Source organism: Canis lupus, chromosome 8, assembly GCF_048164855.1.
Source record: "Canis lupus baileyi chromosome 8, mCanLup2.hap1, whole genome shotgun sequence".
NCBI classification, from domain to species: Eukaryota; Metazoa; Chordata; class Mammalia; order Carnivora; family Canidae; genus Canis; species Canis lupus.
This window is the reverse complement of record NC_132845.1, coordinates 23,197,715-23,217,053: the sequence shown is the minus strand read 5'-3', so window position 1 is coordinate 23,217,053 and position 19,339 is coordinate 23,197,715. Positions and strand designations below refer to the sequence as shown.

Here is a 19,339-nt window from a genome sequence, read left to right as displayed (position 1 = left end):
ACCGTGGGCTTGGCCCTGCGATCAAATGAAGAGCCCCTTGACTTTAAGTAGGGGGTTACCATACTGCTTTCTGCCTCTGAATTTGACTACTCCAGGTACCTCAGAAAGTAGCATCGTGTAGTATGTCTCCTTTTGGGACTGGCATATTTTACTTAGCATAATGTCCTCAAGGTTGTCCATGTGTCTGAATTTCCTTCCTTTTCAAGGCTGAATAATATTCTATATGTTGAAGGGGAGCACATATTACCACCTCAAAATGTGTCTCCTTGTGGCATAAGGATTATTTTGAACTAAAACCATTCAAAAGTGAATGGTCTTTCCTCTCTTTGTCTCCCCAGATCCTTATCTTTTTCCTTAGCTCCATGATATTACATAAAGCTCAATTACCTGGCTGCCCTTTGAGTCTTCAGATCTTCGTGAGGCGCTCCTATGTATGCAGTTAAGTTTGCTCTTCTCTGCTAATCTGTCTTATATCAATTAAATTATTGCTGAAGAACCTAGCAGGGAAGAAGGGAAAATGTTTCCACCCCTTCAATGTATATACCACATTTTGTTCATCCATTCATTCATCGATGGGCACTTGGGTTGCTTCCACCTTTTGGCTGCTGTGAATGGTGCCGCTGTGAACCTGATTGCCCCAATATCTCTACATGCTCCTGCTTTCAAGTTGTGAAAGGAGTGGAATTCCTGAATCACATGGTAGTTCTATTTTTAATTTTTTTCTTTTTCTTTTCTTGTCTCTAAAATCCATGCTGTAAGGCATCAGTTTTGAAGATGAATCTGGAAGAGGAAGGCTGGAGTCAGGATGTCATTCCTTGGCTACAGATGGTAAGAACTTCAATTTTAGGCTGTTGGGAAGGGAAGGAAAAGAACAGAAGAGGTGAGCCATTGATGAGAACTTGACGCCTAATTGGCAGTCGGAGAGGAGGAAAGTGGCATTTAGGATGACTTCCTTATAGGGTGTCTCCAGATTTGGGGGAGCTGGAGCTTAGACAATTTGAGATGTCATCTTTCAGAAAAAGAATAAAAAGCAGCGAATAAAAAATTAAGTGCAGGGCTCTGGAAGGTGTCCCTGGAAGCAAGGGGGCCTTCTAATGTACACCTAAGAGCACGTGCAGGGGAGCATCGTGTGTATTTGGCCTGCCAACATCACTTTCCTTTCGATTTCCTTTGGAGTTGTGTGTGTTCCCTCCCCCAGCTCCTGTGCTGTGGGGGGCAATGCCCCCTCACCTCCCACAGCATCTCAGACACTGGAGCCAGGCGTGTCAGGCAGAGCTTTTCTCCCTGTGGCCAAGTGATTGTAGAGAGTTGGGTCCGTGACCCAAACTGAGGCCAAGAAGACTCAGTTTCAGGACTTCTGTTGGAACCATTGGGAAATTGTTCACTTTTTTTTTTTGTCATGCACTCTTTTGTGTGCAGCTGCTGAGAGGTCAGGTTGCAAGGCTGGACCTTCTGGTGGTGAATTTGACATCAAGGGGGAAGAGAGTCAACAGAAGAGGCATGTGGAGATACTGGCTTTGTGATCCCTGTGACTGAGTCCCTGCATCGGGTCACATCTAAGGCTACATCTTCTCCAGGCTTTTCTGTCACATGAGCCAATTAAGCCCATTTTTTGTTTAAGTCAATTGCGGTTAGTTTTCTGTCCGTATAACCAAAATATTCAATTTCCATGTTTGTTTACCAGAAAGAACTGAGGTGGACCCAGCTTGGGTCAGGCCTTCCTGAAGCCGATATCTGTGCCCATGACAGACCCGCCACCTCCTGCCTCCTGAGGAAGGAGATAGCTGTGTGCCTGAGAGCTTCACAGTACCACGTGGAGTGAGTGGTGGGCCCTCCTTAGAAGGACAGGAAGCGCAGCCAAAAAAAAAGCAGATGTACCTTGCAAGAGAGTGGTTTCAGATTCCTGAGGGATCTAGGAAGTTGATTTTTGAGAAATCCTAAAGCAAGCCTGGTTTCAAATCCCAATTCTGCGCTCTTTGAACCACTTGGCTTTGGCCGAGTTGTATATCCTTTCTCGCTGAATCTTAGTTTCTGATTGTAAATGGGAATAGATAATATTTACCATTACAGGGTCATTGTGAGTGGTATCTATAAGGGGAGGTGACTCTATAATTTATCATCTAAACAGGGACACTTTGGAGAGTGAAAAGGAACACTATTTTTTAAAAATATTTTATTTATTTAAAAAAGGGACAGGAAGCGAGAGAAGGAGCAGGGTGGAGGGGCAGAGACAGAGGGAGAAGCTGACTTCTCACCAAGTAGGGAGCCAGACAAGGGTCCCAGGACCCTAGGATCATGACCTGAGCCAATGGTAGATGCTTAGCCAACTGCACCACCCAGGCACCCAAAGGAACACTATTAAGGAGACTTACTAGGACTGTGTGAGACAAAAAAATATTAGTGGTACCACATTTCACTCAAAAGCATGCCTATTTGGGTAATATATTATCTCACTGCCCATAATACATCTCTAATGGTGCTTAGCACACAGTGGGTAGTTTTAGTCTCCTGTGAGCCTTCTACGGTCCCTCTGCCTTTAATACAATTGACTGATGCCTCCAGAGTTCTTTGTAATTCTCCTACATTGTGGATTTATGGGATGTAACCTCCAAAACATTTGTTACTATTGTCCTGGTGACAAAACACGTGACAATATGATCCATAGATTTTTATCTGTGCAAGAATCTTCTCTTACAACTCCCCAGCAACTGCTTAAACTGGGAATTCGGGAAGGTAGCACTGACCTCCTTAAGAGCATTTATTTCAAACTGTTTGTGTGTGTTAAAGGCGTTTCCAGCTAAAATACTTTGGATTGTTGGGACACACCCTGGAAGTTATTCTGTAATGTGAAATTTTACTCAAACTTGAGCATTTGCTGACACATCCTATTGTTAGAAATTGGGCAGGATTTTCTAAATCTACCCTAGCAGGGTACGTTAAAGAAAATACAAAATATGGGCAAAACAGCGAACGAACACTTGATGAAAAAGATACGTAGATTACAAGCACATCAATTTATTTAACTTTATTTAATTAAAATTAAAACTATGATGAGATACCACTCCACACTTATAGAATGGCTAAACCTAAAAAGATTGATTATACCAAGTATTGGTGAGGATATAGAGAACTGGAACTCTTACATGCTGCTGATGGGAATGCAAAATGGTACAGTCACTGGAAAAATTTAGCAGTTTCTTAAAAAATTAAACATATACCTTTCATATGATCCAGCCATTCCAGTCATATTTATCCATGAGAAATGAAAGCATATGTCCATAAAAAGACTTGCACATGAATGTTCATACAGCTTCATCTGCAAGAGTAAAAAACTGAAAACCCAAATATTCAATAAGGGAATGGATGTTTACATTGTGATATATCCTTATCCTTCCCATAGAATATCACTCAGCAATGTAAAGGTATGGACTATTGCTATATGCTACCGCATGGATGAATCTCAGAGTAATTTTGCTGAAAGAAGCCAGTTAAAATGGAACACACAATGTATGGTTCCATTTAAATAAAATTCTAGGAAATACAAACTGCGATGTAGAGACAGAAAGCCTACCAGTGGTTGCTCGGTCAGGTAGGGCAGCAAAGAGGAGAAAGAGGGAAAGATTACAAAGGTCCAATTTTAAGTAGACAGAGGTATCATTGTTTTAGGATTATTGTTATCCATTTCCAGAGCTTTTTCATCATTCCAAACTACCAAGTCTCTACCCATTAAACAATAAACCTCATTTTATTTTTTTAAAAGATTTTATTTATTTATTCATGACACAGAGAGAGAGAGAGAGAGAGAGGCAGAGACACAGGCAGAGGGAGAAGCAGGCTCCATGCAGGAAGCCTGATGTGGGACTTGATCCCGGGACTCCAGGATCACGGCCTGGGCCAAAGGCAGGCGCTAAACCGCTGAGCCACCCAGGGATCCCAATAAACCTCATTTTAAAAATATTTATTTATTTATTTATTCTTGAGACGCACAGAGAGAGAGGCAGAGACACAGGCAAAGGGAGAAGCAGGCTCCATACAGGGAGCCCAATGCAGGACTCAATCCCAGGACCCCAGGATCACTCCCTGAGCCAAAGGCAGATGCTCAAACGCTGAGCCACCCAGGCATCCCAACAATAACCCTCATTACACAAAACTCACCTTTATAAGTTTTTCATGACAAAATTGGGTACAATTCTTGAACATTCTATAAGGAATGAACTTTAGATTAAAATGATTGTGACCATATATTTTCCATCTCCACTGTACCTCAGATCTGGCCACCGCTTCCCATACTCAAGGAAAAGTGGGTGAGGTTTTGTCGATGACACATGGCCACTATCACACTACTTGAAAAACAGCCCAAACCGCTTGTCTCGATAATTGTGGGTCAATTGTGTCATTTGTGTGGGAAGAATGACCTAATTATCATTACTACCTCCCCTCCCGTCTAAATCAGCAAATCACAGGTAAATCATCCACTTTCCTCCCTATTAGCCTCCCCCACTCCCCCCCCCCCCCCGCCCCCAGGCTTTCCTAAGTCCAGAGCCATTTTCTGCACTTTCTCTTAAAGTTGCTTTATTCATTTCTGTTCCAGGGTGGCTCAACCATGGTAAGATGTTTGTCTTCTGATCCCATGATCTCTTCCGGCAGGGTAGCTGGTGTTTGGTAACAAAACTCATACTGGGATCTCAGGGGTTGACACACGTCACAGGTGTGCCCAGGAAAGTGATGACAAGAGGCGAAGTTTTGCAGATGGGCAGGCCTTGGCCAGGATACTTAGATTTCTGAGTTTCATTTTCTTCATCTCTGCGACGGATATGATGCCTACCTGCTAGCTATTGGTAGGGGGGATGAGATCGTGTTGGGAAGACGCCTGGCACCGCGCTAGGAGCTCGGGCGAATGGTGACGGTTAGGCTCCCTTGGTCCTGCTATCAAATAACTTCGAGATCCGAGGAAAGCGAGTGGTGGGTGGGCAGGAAGCAGGGCCCCTAAGAACGCAGGCCGCTTCAGGTCCCAAGGAGGGCACTTGGCTCTACACAAAGGTCTGTTATTCAAAGAGGCCGCTAGATCAAAAAATAATGAAATAAAATTTAAAAAGTAGAGCAACAGCCACCTGGGTTTTTGGACTCGCTGAATTCCGGATAAAGATGCTCGTAAAAAGAGGAGCTGGTGCGAATCCAGAAAAGGACTCGAAACGCTCCAGGCTTTGCCGTGGCACAGTCCCCGGCTTTTTCCGCAGCGCATTTGGACGCGGGGAGGGGAGCTCGAGTTGGCCCAAAGCCTCGGCCGTTCCCGCGGCGGCAGCAGGGTGGAGGCCAGACCCACAGGTGCGGGGGGCTGCGAGGTGCGGGGAGGAGCAGGTGTCCGTGGGGGCCCCTTGTCTCGGGCCCCGGGGCTCCGAGGCCGCTCGTGGTGTTCCCCGCGGGGGGAGCCCCGCGCCCTGCAGGCGCTGAGCCCGGGGCCGGGGCGCGGACCCGGGGGCCCCTCCCTCCGCCTGCCCCGGGCGCCGCGGCGGGGGCCCGGACCGGGACGCGCGGTCTGGGCGGGGGCAGCCCCCGGACGCCGACGCCGGGCAGGGCCCGCTGCAGCGTCCCTCCGGCCCCGCCCCCGGCCTCGCCCCGCTGCAGCCCCCCGGCCCCGCCCCCGCCCCGCTGCAGCCCCCCGGCCCCGCCCCCGCCCGGCTGCAACCTCCCGCCCCGCTGCAGCCGCCCCCGGCTGCATCCCCTCGCCCCGCCCCTGCCCCCCCTGCCCCGCCCCGATCCTGCCCCTCGCCCCCCGCCCCGCTGCAGCCCCCCCGGCCCCGGCCCCGCCCCCGCCCGGCTGCAACCTCCCGCCCCGCTGCAGCCCCCGGCCCGGCTGCATCCCCTCGCCCCGCCCCGATCCTGCCTCTCGCCCCCCGCCCCTCCCGGCCGGAGCTGGCCTCGCGGCGGGCAGGGCGGGGAGAGCGCGGCGCCCGCGGCCCGGCGGCCAATCCCTGCAGGCGCGGGGCGGGGCGGGGCGGGGCGCGGGCGGCGGCGGGGACGGGGCGCGGGCGGGCGGGCGGCCCCGGGGACAGTCGGAGCGAGCCGCCGAGGCACCGCCCGCGCCCGCCGCCGTCTGGGCGTCTCCGCGCCGCCGGGGAGCGAGCTCCGAGGTCTGCGCCGCGGCCACTGCTCGGGGCCGCAGGGGGAAGCCGAGCGGGATCGCCGAGCGCAGCCCCTGCCCGCCGCGCGCCGCCATGACCCACTTCAACAAGGGCCCCTCCTACGGGCTCTCGGCCGAAGTCAAGAACAAGGTGGGCGCGGGCGCGGGCGCGGGGGCCGGGGCGCCGGGGCTCGCGGGGCGGGGGCGCGGGGGCGGGGGCGCGGGGTCCTCCCCGGCTTTGTTCGCCGGCGACCCCCGGGGGTGCGGCTCCCGGAGCCCGTCGGCGGCCGCGGGTCGCGCCCCTGCGGGGAGGGGGCGCTCTGCCCGGTCGCCGCCCCTAGGTGGGGCCCGTCGGGGAGCGGGGCCCCGGCGCGCACCCCCCCCGCCCGCCGCACTCGGCCAGTCCGCGGCCCGACTGGCCCCCCCGTGCCTCGCTGCTTCCCGGGGCGGGGGGTGACCGCGGGGCGGCCCGCGCACCCCCGCACCCCCGGACCCCCGGACCCCGCCCGGGCCTCGAGGCCGCCGCCGCCGCCGCCGCAGACAAAGCCTGAGCGCGCCGCTTGCGGAGTGGTGTCTGCGTAGACTGGAGAGTTAAAGAAGAAAAAAGCAAAAAAAAAAAAAGAAAAAAAAGTTTGTGGCCCGTTAGACTTTTAACGATATCGAGGACGTCGCCGCGGGTCGCTTTTGTGTGGCGCGTCCTCGCCCGGCGGCTGTGGCGCTTGGGCTCGGGTCCGCGGGCTCCCGCCTCGCCGCTGCCTTGGCCTGAGCACGCGGCGGGGTTATCTCCGGGACTCGGGGTCTGGGAAAGCGAGGAGAGGCGGCCCCCTCCCCAAATCCTCTCCGGCCTTCCTCCCCTCCCTCCCGCATTCCAAGCCCGTGACATCAGGGGCTTCTGGGGGGAGAGCGCAGCCAATCGGCGCGGAACTGCGCACAGAACGCTCATTGTCTCCTCCTGCGGCGCCGGCCGAAGCGCCACAAAGGGGGGAGGGGGGCGGCCGGGGTCCTCCCCGCCCCCCCGGAGCCGGGGCGCGTCGGGGTCGGGGTCGGGGTCGCGGCCTCCGCGGGGTCGGCGGCGAGCGCCCCGCTGCCCCCCCCCCCCAGAGCCGCCTCCCCCCCGCGGGGCCCCGGCTCCCTGGGCCACTGGTCCATAGATTCCGAACGATCGGTGAGGGCGAGCCTTGGGTTTAGCCCGCGGATCCCAAACTGGAGTGTGGAGGCCCTTTCCCTTGTGCGGTGGGCACGGATGGGCCGGTCCTTTCCAAGCCTTAGCACGGAGCTTTAGGAATCTTCCGAGGAACCGGCAGGTCCAAAGCGTGGGACGGGATGCCCCGGCCTGGCCTGTGCACGTTCATTTTAATCCGTCCTTGTGATTCTTGGCCCGCAGCAGTCGAGCCTCCCCACCGTTTGCATTGTAAATGAGGTCCTGACCACTCTGGCAGTCCTTCAAGGGACTTATTTTTCTTGGATGGTAATACCCGTATTAATTTTCTTTTTGCTGACTAATGAAGCAGCTTCCGCCCTTTCCCTGCTTTTTATTGAGCAGACCGACGAAGGAAATGCGGAGACCGAGGCTAGCTCGCCGTAATTATCAGACATTTTTAAAAACAGTAAAACCTCAGTTTTCAGAGCCTTTGGAAAGTTAGTTACGGCTTTGGGTTTCTGTGACTGTGGGTTTCTTCCTTTAAGCACCGAAGCCGAATTTTAACAAGCCCCTGCATTTATATGGGCCCTGCGCACAGCACCCTCTCATAGGAAGTCTTGATGTGAACAGCGCAGCAGCCCCCTGAGGTGGGAGGGGTGGCCGGGGCTGTCGAGCATCCGTGACAGGTCAGGACGCTGAAGCTCAGAAAGGGTGTGATTTGCTCAAGATCACAGAAGAGAGTCGGACTATTCTAAGAATTTTCACTCTAAGAGTGGTATCTTTGGGAAGTACTTAGGGATATTCTTAGTGAAGTCACCACTGTCCGCCCCACCCTCCCCACTTTTGCTGTCCACCTGTCACTTCTTGACATTGTGATTATTCACGCAACGCTGTTTTCATCTGTTCCGGGCTCAGAAACCGAATATCCACGTTTGCTAGGGCTTTTGTGTGAGATATTGCATTTCAGCTGAGGACGGCGGAGTGGGTGTATGGAACGTGAACTTTGACATTGCTTGGTGTGGATGCCTTTCGAGTTCTTCCTGCTTTTCCGTTATGAATTGCATCCCTGATAAGCTGCTTAAATATAAAGTGTTCTCTCCCCCCCCCCCCTTTTAAAACTTCATTTAACAAAGTGGAAAGAATGTAAAGATCCTCAGGAAGCAGTGTGGGATGGACCTCGGAGTTGAGCAGACATGGCTTCTGGTCCTCCCTCTGCCACTTACTGCCTCAAATGATGTCGGGCAAATTAACGGGTATCTCTGTTCTACTTTCCTCATCAGTACAATGGGGGGAATGATCGTTACCACCCTCAGCATTGCGTTGAGATGTGTGTTTGTAGGACGTACTCAGTGACATGTTGTAGCTATTAGTTCTTAGTGATAGACAACTGGTGATGTATTTCTTAGACTTGTCACTGCCTCTGTAAGTATTCCATTTCTATTAAATAAGCCTTTGGTCTTTTTATATTCCAGCTGTGAAAGTAGTTCATCAATGAATTGAAGAAGTCTTTGACCTTAAGGACTTGTAATTAGTAAAATTTCAGGGAAAAATCTGTCCATTTAAGATACTTATTTGACAACATGATAATACATGGCAAAGCATCAAACTTATTTTTAATGGGCAAGAAGGTTGAAAGCAGCCTAAAAAGGTAGATTCCTTCAGTATGGACTACAAACAACATCTTTAAACAGGAGGCAGCAACTTGGCAATCTACAAAGATCATACTAGAGTAGCAGGGTCAGGGCCAGTACAGAAGCTGGGGTAGGTGGGCACTCCTCAACTAGGAAGGTCTTACATGTAGTCTACAGGGGGAGGCAGACCCTTGACGGTGTGGTGGGGACCAAATTGAAAAGGAAAACACCTCTGTGCCTTTTAAGCTTTGAGAAAACACGACAGAGCCTCAAGAAAAGCCCAGTATCTCCTGATGCTTGGCTCTGAACAGGATGTTGGAGCCAGGGCTGAGGATGCGAGGCAGCACGCCCTCACCAGTCTTACAGCAAGTGGTGTAGGGAGCTTAGCGATCTCAGGGAAAGTGGAGGAAATCAGCTGTGTGGTGGGGGGGGGGGGGAGTGCGTAGAGCTGAAATTCTCTTACCTCAGGATGTTTTTTTTGGGGGGGGGGAGTTTATCTGAACTATTAGGAAGAATGGTATTCGAATGTTCTCACAGTTTCCTACTCAGATGAAATACATCATCATTTGAGCAAAGTAGCTTCTCACAGAATCTTCTTGGTTACAAAATGGTAGCTCTCAACAGCTAAAAACCATGTTGGGAGACTTCTTACTAAAACTGTAAATCACTGAAGAGTAAGTGAAACAACCGTATAGTAATAATTCAATAGGACCAGATGTCCCATGAGTCCTGTCTGCCTGTCTGCCTTTGGACGAGTAGTTGCTCCAAGTTCCTAATCCAAGTTTAACCCCGGGGCGATTGTGGACTCCCGCGGTTGAGTATCCTAAGGTGGTCTGCCTTGTTTTGCTAATAGAGACCAGGATCATGGTGACTATGTAGATGAGTTTAGCTTTAGCTTCCTCACCCCCACTCTGCTCCACACCCAGCGTGGGGCTTGAACTCATGACCCTGGGATCAAGAATCCATGCTGTACTTACTGGGCCATCCAGGCTCCGCCAGGAAAGGTTTTTAGTTCAGAACTTCTGTCTATTGTCTCTTTCCACCAGCCACAAGAGTTCTGGTCTTACTCATTGATGAGCTATATCAATATCTATATTTTAGAATATAATTTGGCACATAGTGTGCAGTATTTCTGGATTTAATGAATTTATCCATCAGGAGTAGATTTTATTATCTTTAAAAATTGGAAATTAACTCCCTTGGAGTATTTTTTGTAAAAGAATTCTGTAGTGCAGTGTGATATTTTGGAAGGATGTGTTGATTTTTACAGCTTGTTTTTCTTCAGCTCTTCAGCTCCAGTATTACGTTGGAGAAATTATTACCTAGATAATTCCTTTGTTGTTGCTAAAGCTCTTTCTTAGACTCCCAAATTAGGGAGGAACAATAGAAGTCCCCTCTGTAAGACTCTGTGGGATGCCTGAATCTCCCAAAGACTACCTACGGAGTGGTAATTGAGCAGACCTGGGTCAGACGTGCCCTTGTGCTTTACCTGACTTTTTTCCCCCCCTCTGTCTTGACCAAAACAGTTAAAATACATGTGTTACCTTGATAAAGGGGTACTATGCTTTCCTCTTTAAAATGCTGGGACTTCTTTACTCTGGAATTTTAGTGAAGATCATTATCAAGCTCACTATCCGGTGACCTACAGCTTTTTTTTTTTTTTTTTTTTTTTTGAAGATTTACTTATTTATTTTTGGGATAGAGAGAGAGCATTTTGCAGAGGGACAGAGAGGGGGGCGGAATTTCAAGTAGACTCCCTGCTGAGTGCAGAGCCATCCCATGGCTGGGTCTCACATCTCTGAGATCATGACCTGAGCCGAAACCAAAGTCAGATGCCCACTGACTGCGCCACCCAGGTGCCCTAACCCTCAGCTTTTTTACACTCTTTCCTTTGTGGAAATTGTACTGTTTGTCTGCCTCTGTCCACTCTTTTAGATTTCAAGGATAAGCCTGATGGTGCTCCTGGCTGGCTTAGTCGGTAGAGCATGTGACTCTCGGGGTCGTGAGCTGGAGCCCCCTTGGGTGTAGAGCTTGCTTAAAAAAATAAGCTTGATGAGGAAGACTGTGCTGCTACGTCATTCACCAGAGGCACATCCTTTCTCCCCGTACCATTTCCCTTCCAGGTTGGGATCGTGGGGGTTAGTGAGTGTTTTCACTTAAAAGTGTATTGTGAACCATGATGCTTATTATCTGTGACATTTAAAAAAATGAAGCACCATTGGATGGTTTTGGTTTTTCAGCCAGTTACCGTTATACGCAGGAGAATGAGAAGATGCTTTGCTCACCTTCTCAGTATGACTAGGAGATGGGAGGGGGCCCCTGTCATTAGAGTTTTTTTGGCAAGTTTCACTTTATTCTAGGCATCAGACTCCTACTGCATATATTCCACATGCATTGGTTCTTCTTAACTCTAAATTCCTAGCCACAGAGAGCTCTTAGCTGATACTCGTATGTACCTGTGCTCATGTTTTTGTTGAGGATTCCTTGAGCCCAGAGTAGATCCTGGTTGTTTGGGGGTCCTGAAGCATAGGCAGTTTGGGAAGGAAGAGGAGATGTCAATCATTCTACAAAATACAAGAATACCTTGTAAATTTTATGAAAACAGATGACCATGGGAATCCTTGTGGACTTAGATACCTATTAATCGTCTCCTTAAAGTAGAGAAAGTAGAACCTAGTGGCTACGAACGTGGACTGTGGGGACTGTCTGGGTTGGAATCTTGGTTCTGCCTCTTACTCAGTGACTTTGGGCAAGTACCTGTGTCTCATCTGTAAAATAAGGATGTGGAAATACCTACCTTTATAGGGCTGTTGGGAAAAATAAGTAAGGTAGACAATGCTCGTCAAGTGTGTAGAATCATGCCTAGAACCCAAAGTGCCCATTATGTAAATGTTAGCCATTTTTTTCACTTTGCTGGCTGGTTCCCTGGCTGGTTCTCCACCGGTTAGGCTCAGTCCTGTGTTCGGAGTTTCTCTTACCTTCTAGATATTGAGATTATCTCCAGGACTTGGACACTCATTGGGGAATCTGTATCTGAATGAGACTTCTGGCAGATAGGGGACCAAGATGCCAAGCGGTCTCTCTGGATTTCGCTGCTGTGTCAGGAATAGGACCTGCCCCTGGAGTCCTTATTCAAGACTCCTGCCCCTGGTGGCCTGCGCCTCCTCGGTGAAATCCCGGGGCCTCTAACCCTGATCTCATTCTGTCCCCATTGCCCTCAGAGCCAGGGACTTCTGTGTGGAGCTAGGGGCTTCGCTTTCTGCCCATGTTACTATTTGGCTTTTTCTTCCTTAGAGATTGATTTTTGTGGAGATCAGAAAGCTCTTTCATTGCTTGGTTTCAGATCAGCCTCCTGTTTCTCCACAGGGGACTGACAAACATATCTACCTCTTCGTGTTTCTTTTCTTTCTTTTTTTTTTTTTTTAAGATTTTATTTTATTTTATTTTTTTAAGATTTTTATTTATTAATGAGACACAGGCAGAGGGAGAAGCAGGCTCCATGTAGGGAGCCCGACGTGGGACTCGATCCCAGGTGTCCAGGATCAGGCCCTGGGCTGAAGGCGGCGCTAAACCACTGAACCTGGGCCGCCCAAGATTTTATTTTTTTTAAGTCATCTGTACACCCAGCGTGGGGCTGGAACTCCCAGCGCTGAGGCTGAGGGCCACAGCTCCCGACTGAGGCAGCGGGCCCACCTGCCTCTGGGAGTAGATCTTGGCCGAGCTGGAGGACTTCAGTTTTGAATGGTCCTGTGCAGGCTCCACCTAGACCTGTGAAGTGAGAGCAGGAGCTCAGATGGCGTAGGCCTAGTTTTCCTCCATGAGGCAGGGGGGGAACTTCTTCACCCTCTTCCTTCCGATGGGAAGCCTCGGGGTGAGCGCCACCCCAGTCCGCAGCGGGCAGGCCAGGGACGTGGAGGCAGGAGTGCAGAAAAAAGAGGAGGCCCTGGGGCTTGCAGGGACTCTTCTGGGCGGGACGTAACCTAAGCATCCCTGGCCATTTTCTGGTCCTCCCTCACAAGTCTCCAGGGGATCCTAGTTGTGGGGCGGCTCGACAGAGCAGCCTGGGATTTCATGGTTGTTTCTGTCCCCTGCCCGAATGTTTGGACCCAGGCCTGTCCTCATTGTCCCAAGCCCCTCAGCCTGCTTATTAGTAGTGCACGAGGCTCTGCACACGGGGAGGGGGAGAGAGGGAGGGAGAGAGCGAGCGAGCTCATGTGCTCCCTTAGAACAGTTTTCTGTCCCTCCTTTTGTTTCACATGGGAGGAAATAGGAGAGAAAATAATCAATACCATGTGTAGTCCGTCTCTCCTAATTCAAACATGTGATTCGACTTGGAATGCAAAAATAGCCAGAGCAATCATAGCTCCAGTCGAGGATAGAAACTGCACTTAGGTTAACCGTCGCATTGTGAGCTGGTCAGCGTCCTTGGCCCTCAGCGGCGAAGCTGGAGCTCCGGGGCCTTTCTCTAGGGTTCACAGACGGCCGCCCCCCGCCCCTGAATGGGCCCATTCTCTGCTCTGAGGACTGGAGGGCATTTGTCTCTACTTTTTCCTTCCCCTTCTTGAGGGACCTGTATGTTGTCTGAATCCCTCAGCCCCACCTGATCTCGGCCACACACACGCACAGGCGTGAGCTTTGCCAGCCAGGCTTTCATTTTGAATTTTCTTCCTCTCTGGGCTTGATTTTTTTTTTTTTAATATTTTTCTTTTTTTCCTCTTTTCAGTGACTGCTCCACTGTTGACACCCCTTCCAGCGTTCCGTCTTACCGCACCTTCTAAAACACGCGTGTCGTAGGAGGCTCTTTTTATAGGGGCCAGTGGAGGAGTTAAAGTGTTTTTCGTCTGAGACATCCCTGCCAACTATCCTATGAACTTTTGAACCATACCGGCAACGCCCTTTGGGACTGCAGATTCCCCATGGGCTGCTTTGAATCAATGTTTTCTCGAACTCTGCAGCATATTCGTGGTGTATCAGTCTGATACGGTGATGGTGGTAGAAGTGGCTTTAGGATGCACTTTTCTCCACGAATTGAAAGGACTTTATTTGAAGCCACAGTCTAAGGCTGCTGGCTAATCGTCCCCTAGCAGCACCGCAGCTCCCGGGCCGCAGGATAGTAGAGGAGTGCCAGTATCCTGTATCCCTGACCCCTACCCAACCACTTGGGCGACTTCAAATATCATTCGACCATTTTAGACCTGAATTAGAGTCTGTGGTATGGATCCCTGTTGTTCACTCACGTAGAAAAGTGCACAACTTTTGAGCTTAACATTTACAAGTGTTCTAGGTAGTACCAAATAGCCCCCTAAAAAAATCCATTTATACTTCTCACCAAAGTTATGAAAGGGAAGGTGGCTCCCCTCTTGATGCTAAAAAGAAAACAACCAAACTATATCAGAGCGGCCTTGTCAAAATCCAGGTCACTTGCTTTAGTTCATTATTATCAAGTCACGAGTCACTGACATTTGTAACTCCTACTCTCTCTACCACCCCACCACTCAGGTGACAGTTGGCAACAGAGTGAAGTAGGGGCATCTCTTTTACAGATTATTTGACAAGGAGGAGGGTTTTTTTTTTTTTTTAAGATTAAATTTATCCATTTGAGAAGAGAGCATGAGGGGACGAGGAGAGGGAGAAGCAGTCTCCCCACTGAGCAGGGAGCCCAGTGTGGGGCTCAATCCCAGCACCCCAGGATTATGACCTGAGCTGAAGGCAGATGCTTAACCAGCTGAGCCACCCAGGTGCCCCAGATAATAAGTAGTTTTTAAAATAGAAAGTCTAGGCAGCATCTTAATGATTTTTTAGCAAAATGGCTATCTAATAATATCAAGTAATTGTTCTGTATAATATATTGAATTTAACGGAGGAAATCTTTTTGATACCCAGACGAGAATGACCAGCAAAGCACAGATAGAAGGATAAGGGTTGACATTTATTGATTTCTTCATGGTTTACATGAACTAAGTCATTGATTCTTTCCAGCAACTCTCTGATGGAAGTGCTGTTAATGATTCCTGGTTTACAGGTGAGGAAACTGAGGCACAGTGCAGCTGGGACTCCAACTCGAGCATTCAGCTTGCTGAGCCCATGCTCTTCAGTGTTTTAATTAGAAGCCAGAACTCAGGGAGAATTGGCAGCTCTCAAGGGGAAGAGGAGAAGGCAGGCCAGAGAGGGAAGCTCTGGGATGATGTCCTTTACCAAGAACGAAGCCACAGGAAGAGGGGTGGAGGGGCTTTCTGGAGTGCTGCAGAAACACGCCACTGGATTTGGCTCCTGAGCAGTCGCTGGTGACCTTTTGAGAGATCGTCTCCGGTAGAGCAAATTTCCAGAGTCATTAAGAAGAAGCACTAAATGGAGAGGTTGGTCATGAAATGAAAGAGAAACAGGACAGTGTTTGAAGCTGGCAGCAGTTTTAGTCAAAGATGTGCCTGTTGGGGGCACCTGGCTGGCTCAGTCGGAAGAGCGTACAACCCTTGATCTTGGGGTCATGAGTTCGAGCTCCACGTCGGGTACAGAGACTATTTAAATGTTTACGTATATATATATATATATATATGTATATATATATATGGCCTCGGCTGCCCAGGACGCCCAGCTGGGCCCGTGTGCGGCCTGTGCCCGGCCGTCGTCTGCGAGCCTGCGGGCCACAGGGCCGGCTCTGGGGGGCGCAGGCCTGGCGGGAAGGGATTTCTTTCTCCCTGCCCTCAGGCTGCCTCACACCCAGCTCGGCTGGGCCTTCCTCTGTTGGCCGCAGGTGGCGGGGGCTGTGTGACCTTGTCATGACCCCCCCCCCCCCCCCCCGCCCGGCCGCGAGGGTCAGGACTGCAGAAGGAAACCACGGTCAAGTTTTGCCTTTTTTTTTTTTTTTTTTTTTTTTTAGGAACTCTGTCAACCTTGTGACTATTTCCTTTTTTGTTTCAGTGTTTAGGAAGCTTGGACCCTAGTGTGTAACTGTCCTGTGCCTGGTGGCAGTTGTGTAGGACTCGGTGACATGAGGTGCTTGAACCTTACTTTGGACTCACTTTGTCTTCACGCTCCCCACTAAAGTAGACCAAAACCCTTTCTAGATAGTTAGGGTCTCAACAAGTTGAGTGTCCTTCTACCTTCATATGTGATCTCATTGTAAATTATAAAATTTTTAAAAAGAGGAAATGTAGGGACACCTGGGTGGCTCCGCAGTTGAGCATCTGCCTTCAGCTCAGGGTGTGATCCCGGGGTCCTGGGATCAAGTCCCGCGTTGGGCTCCCTGCATGGAGCCTGCTTCTCCCTCTGCCTGTGTCTCTGCGTCTCTCTGTGTGTGTCTCTCACGAATGAATAAATATTTTAAAAATAAATAAAAATAAAAAGAGGAAATGTGAAATTCCATCCTGCTTTTGAATGGAAATTTCATATCTAATTTTCACTGGGGAGGACAAGGCCCTGGTGCACGGCGATGTATCTGTAAGACTGCTGTGGAATCTCACTCGCCGGCGTCTAGCCTGTGTTTCCAGCGAGAGGTATGTGAGCTCTGTTCTCTGCTGGTTGTGTAACCTGGATTATAGTTAGAAGAGGCATTCATGATCTGAGATCTAGAGCTGGGCCCCCAAAAGGAGCTCCTGATGTACTGCAGGCCGTGTGAAAGGCTGGGGCCCTGCTTCTCCTTGGCCTCCTTTCCACCCATGGCCCATCCAGTAGCTCAGAGTAAGGGGGTGGCCTGTGTCTTGACTCACCTTTGGGGTGGGCAACTGGGAGCACTTGGATGAATGTGGCCAGCGATCTCTGATCTCTGGGTCAGAGAGCTTTTCCTGCCTCAGTAGAGGGGAGTTCCTTTGTAAATACAGTTAGGGTACACTTGGGGCCTTGGAGATGGATCTCCTGCCTCCTCGGGTCACAAGACCCATCCTAAGGAGGCCCCCTTGCTATATAACTGATGAGGAGTGAGCAGATGTTCCGCTACAGAAAGTTCATTGCCATGATGTCCCTTGGGATTATAGAAACAGAGGACAACTTTACAGCACAGTCCACGTGCCTGAAGGTTGTATCGGAGGCACCTGCCCAGGACACAAGTGCCTGAAGATGTAGACGGCAGTGAGATACCAGAGGCTTGCAAGTCTGATGAGCCGCAGAAGAACAGCTGGAGAACTCTGAAGAGCATCTCTGTTTCCATCTATTTTGTCCGTGGGGCCTCAGTGATGGTGCCGTTCAGCAGGATTTCTGCAGCAACCTCAAATTCAACACCCAGCCGGCCTCCTCCGGCTAGCAAGAGAATGTTCTCCAGCAGGCTTGCTCATGGGTCTTCTCCCACCTGTGCTTCGCTGGCTCCCATGTGCTGTCTCCACTCCCACATGCTTCTAGTATGTCTCCCTAGAATTTCTACATACTTGCTTTGGGTCTGCCCGCAGTGTGCCATTCAGAATAGATGGACTTCCTCTTCTATATGACTTAATTTTTTTTTTAAAGATTTTTAAGTAATCTCCACACCCAAATGTGGGGCTTGAACTCGTAACCCTGAGATCAATAGCTGCAAGCTCTACTGACTGAGCCGGCCAGGCCGCCCCTCTATGCCTTTCATCTAGGTAGATGGTGCTAGCCTGTTTCTTCTCGTGCCCCCCAAGTCCCTTCCAGGTTATAGATAGCCACCTCTGGCTAACCAGTCTTCCTTTAGAGGCTGTGTATGACTTTTCTGATCTTTTCTCCATTCCATTTGCCTCTTCTAGAAACTGACGTCAGATTGTCAGCGTCCCCTTAGAGTGCGGCACACAGAATTGATCACAGTAATGCCGCGGATATGGTTTAACCTACTAGGGTCCAGTGGGATTATTACCTAACTCCTTTGTTTGACTACAAAGCACTGACTCATTCTGTTTTGATCGCTGTAATGAGGTAGAGGAGGCATCTTCATGTCAAAGGATTCTAGGCCTTGCTCTGGCAAGTTGGTTTTCCCTCTTTATAAAGTAAGGGTGATGATTGCATAAGGTTTTCTAGTTCAAACACTCCTCTCACACCTGTTTCATTAAATAATCCTCTCCCTGGCTACCCCATAGAGCTGTAGTTACCAAGCACACGAGATAAGCAGTAGCATTTTATAAAGAATTGTGTATACCTGTGCAGACCAAGACTGCAGTAGCTTTTTCGGACAGAGTTGTTTAGCTTATTGAGTATGTGTGACTAGTTAGTTCTAGAACTAACTAATCTGGTACTAATACCAGATTTTATATATAGCTGGAATAATTTATTAAGCTATGGTTTCTTTGAGCTGCTCCCAATTTAATTTTCTGTAAGTTTAATAAGTATGCCCAACAGTTTCCAGGTTGTCAGTTGTTAATTTGTCATCAAAACAGAGGAGAACAGGGGTGCCTGGGTGGTGCAGTTGGTAGTGTGTCCGACTCTGTTTCAGCTCTCAGATCCTGATCTCAGGGTCTTGAGATCGAGCCCCATGTCGGGCCCTGTGCTCAGTTCAGAGCGTGCTTGAGATTTTCCCTCCCCCGCTTGTGCTCTCTCTCTCTCAAATAAATAAATCTTTAAAATATAAATATATTAAAAAACCCCATAAGGGAACAGTTGTAAATCTAAGCCTCAAGGTACATATTACTGGGAGCTCCTCCTGCCTTGACCGAGATCAGCAGAGGGCGTGGTTGTTGCTTCTGCCCCGGCCCTACTTCTAGAGTTACTAAACTGGACATAAGGAGCACCATGGACATAGGGACTTTTATGAGAAAGTAAAACAAATATGTCCCCAGTGATCCATCTAAGATTACTAGATTGGTAGATGGAGGAGATGTGGCGCCTATAAAACCCAGCAGCATTCAAATGCAGATGCCTTTCCGAAACAAGATCTTTAAATCTGTGACATTTCTCTGGTTGGCTGCTACTGTCCGTGGATGAAAAATCATTTATTGTGTACCCACTTATGGGCCAGATGCACCCGGCATGCACTCTGGGGTACGAGAGAACTAAAGCCTGGCCTGCCCCCAAGGAGAGGACGTAGGCACGTTGGATGTGGCTTGCCATGGGTGCAAGTACCTGGGCAGGGGGCGGGAGGGTTGAGGGGTGCCGAGGGAGGTGGTCACCATAGGCCCTCTTTCCAGGAGTCCACTCTAGCATGACAGCAGGCTCTTGAGCCCGTAGTAGAGAGGTCCTCGCCTTCTGGGTGGGAGTCAGGAAGCAGTGGGCCCACATCTAGGTTCCTGTTACTTTTGTTTGTCGAGGTTTCTCACACACTGAGCTGTTTAATATGTGCATCTTTGTTCATCATTCTTTCGGAGTCTAGATTCTTTTGGGAATCCAGCCTCTAGGCTTGCTCCTAACCTGTTGAGATTTAAAATTTCAAAGTCCAACTTTTTGGGTTTTTTAGATGTTATCTTTTTATCGTTTTTTATAATTTTAATTCCAGGATAGTATACAGTGTCATATTAGTTTCAGATGTGCAATATAATGATTCAGCATCCCTCCCCCGCCTGCCCTCGGTAA

General features: G+C 49.7%; 2 protein-coding genes and 1 long non-coding RNA gene across 4 annotated transcripts in view; 2 read left to right on the top strand and 1 right to left on the bottom strand.

The window, feature by feature from the left end:
* The first annotated feature begins 377 nt into the window (after positions 1-377).
* LOC140637560 (uncharacterized) lies at positions 378-1,597 on the top strand. Its single transcript, XR_012034647.1, has 3 exons — positions 378-431; positions 760-828; positions 1,420-1,597. It is a non-coding gene; the product is annotated as an uncharacterized lncRNA (long non-coding RNA).
* A 4,459-nt stretch (positions 1,598-6,056) lies between these two features.
* Positions 6,057-19,339, top strand: part of CNN3 (calponin 3) — a 28,072-nt gene continuing 14,789 nt past the window's right edge. The window contains exon 1 of one of the 2 annotated variants that reach the window (XM_072834602.1): positions 6,057-6,272. In XM_072834602.1, the coding sequence (XP_072690703.1) occupies positions 6,216-6,272 (57 nt within the window). In that variant the 5' untranslated portion in view covers positions 6,057-6,215. Of the gene's footprint in view, positions 6,273-7,296; positions 7,590-19,339 lie in introns of those variants that run through there. The other variant, XM_072834604.1, reaches the window with a different exon arrangement.
* The window catches only part of SLC44A3 (solute carrier family 44 member 3), a 112,233-nt gene continuing 107,779 nt past the window's right edge, over positions 14,886-19,339 (bottom strand). The window contains exon 16 of the transcript XR_012035115.1: positions 14,886-15,237. The gene's annotated coding sequence lies outside the window, so the exon portion shown is untranslated. The remainder of the gene's footprint in view (positions 15,238-19,339) is intronic.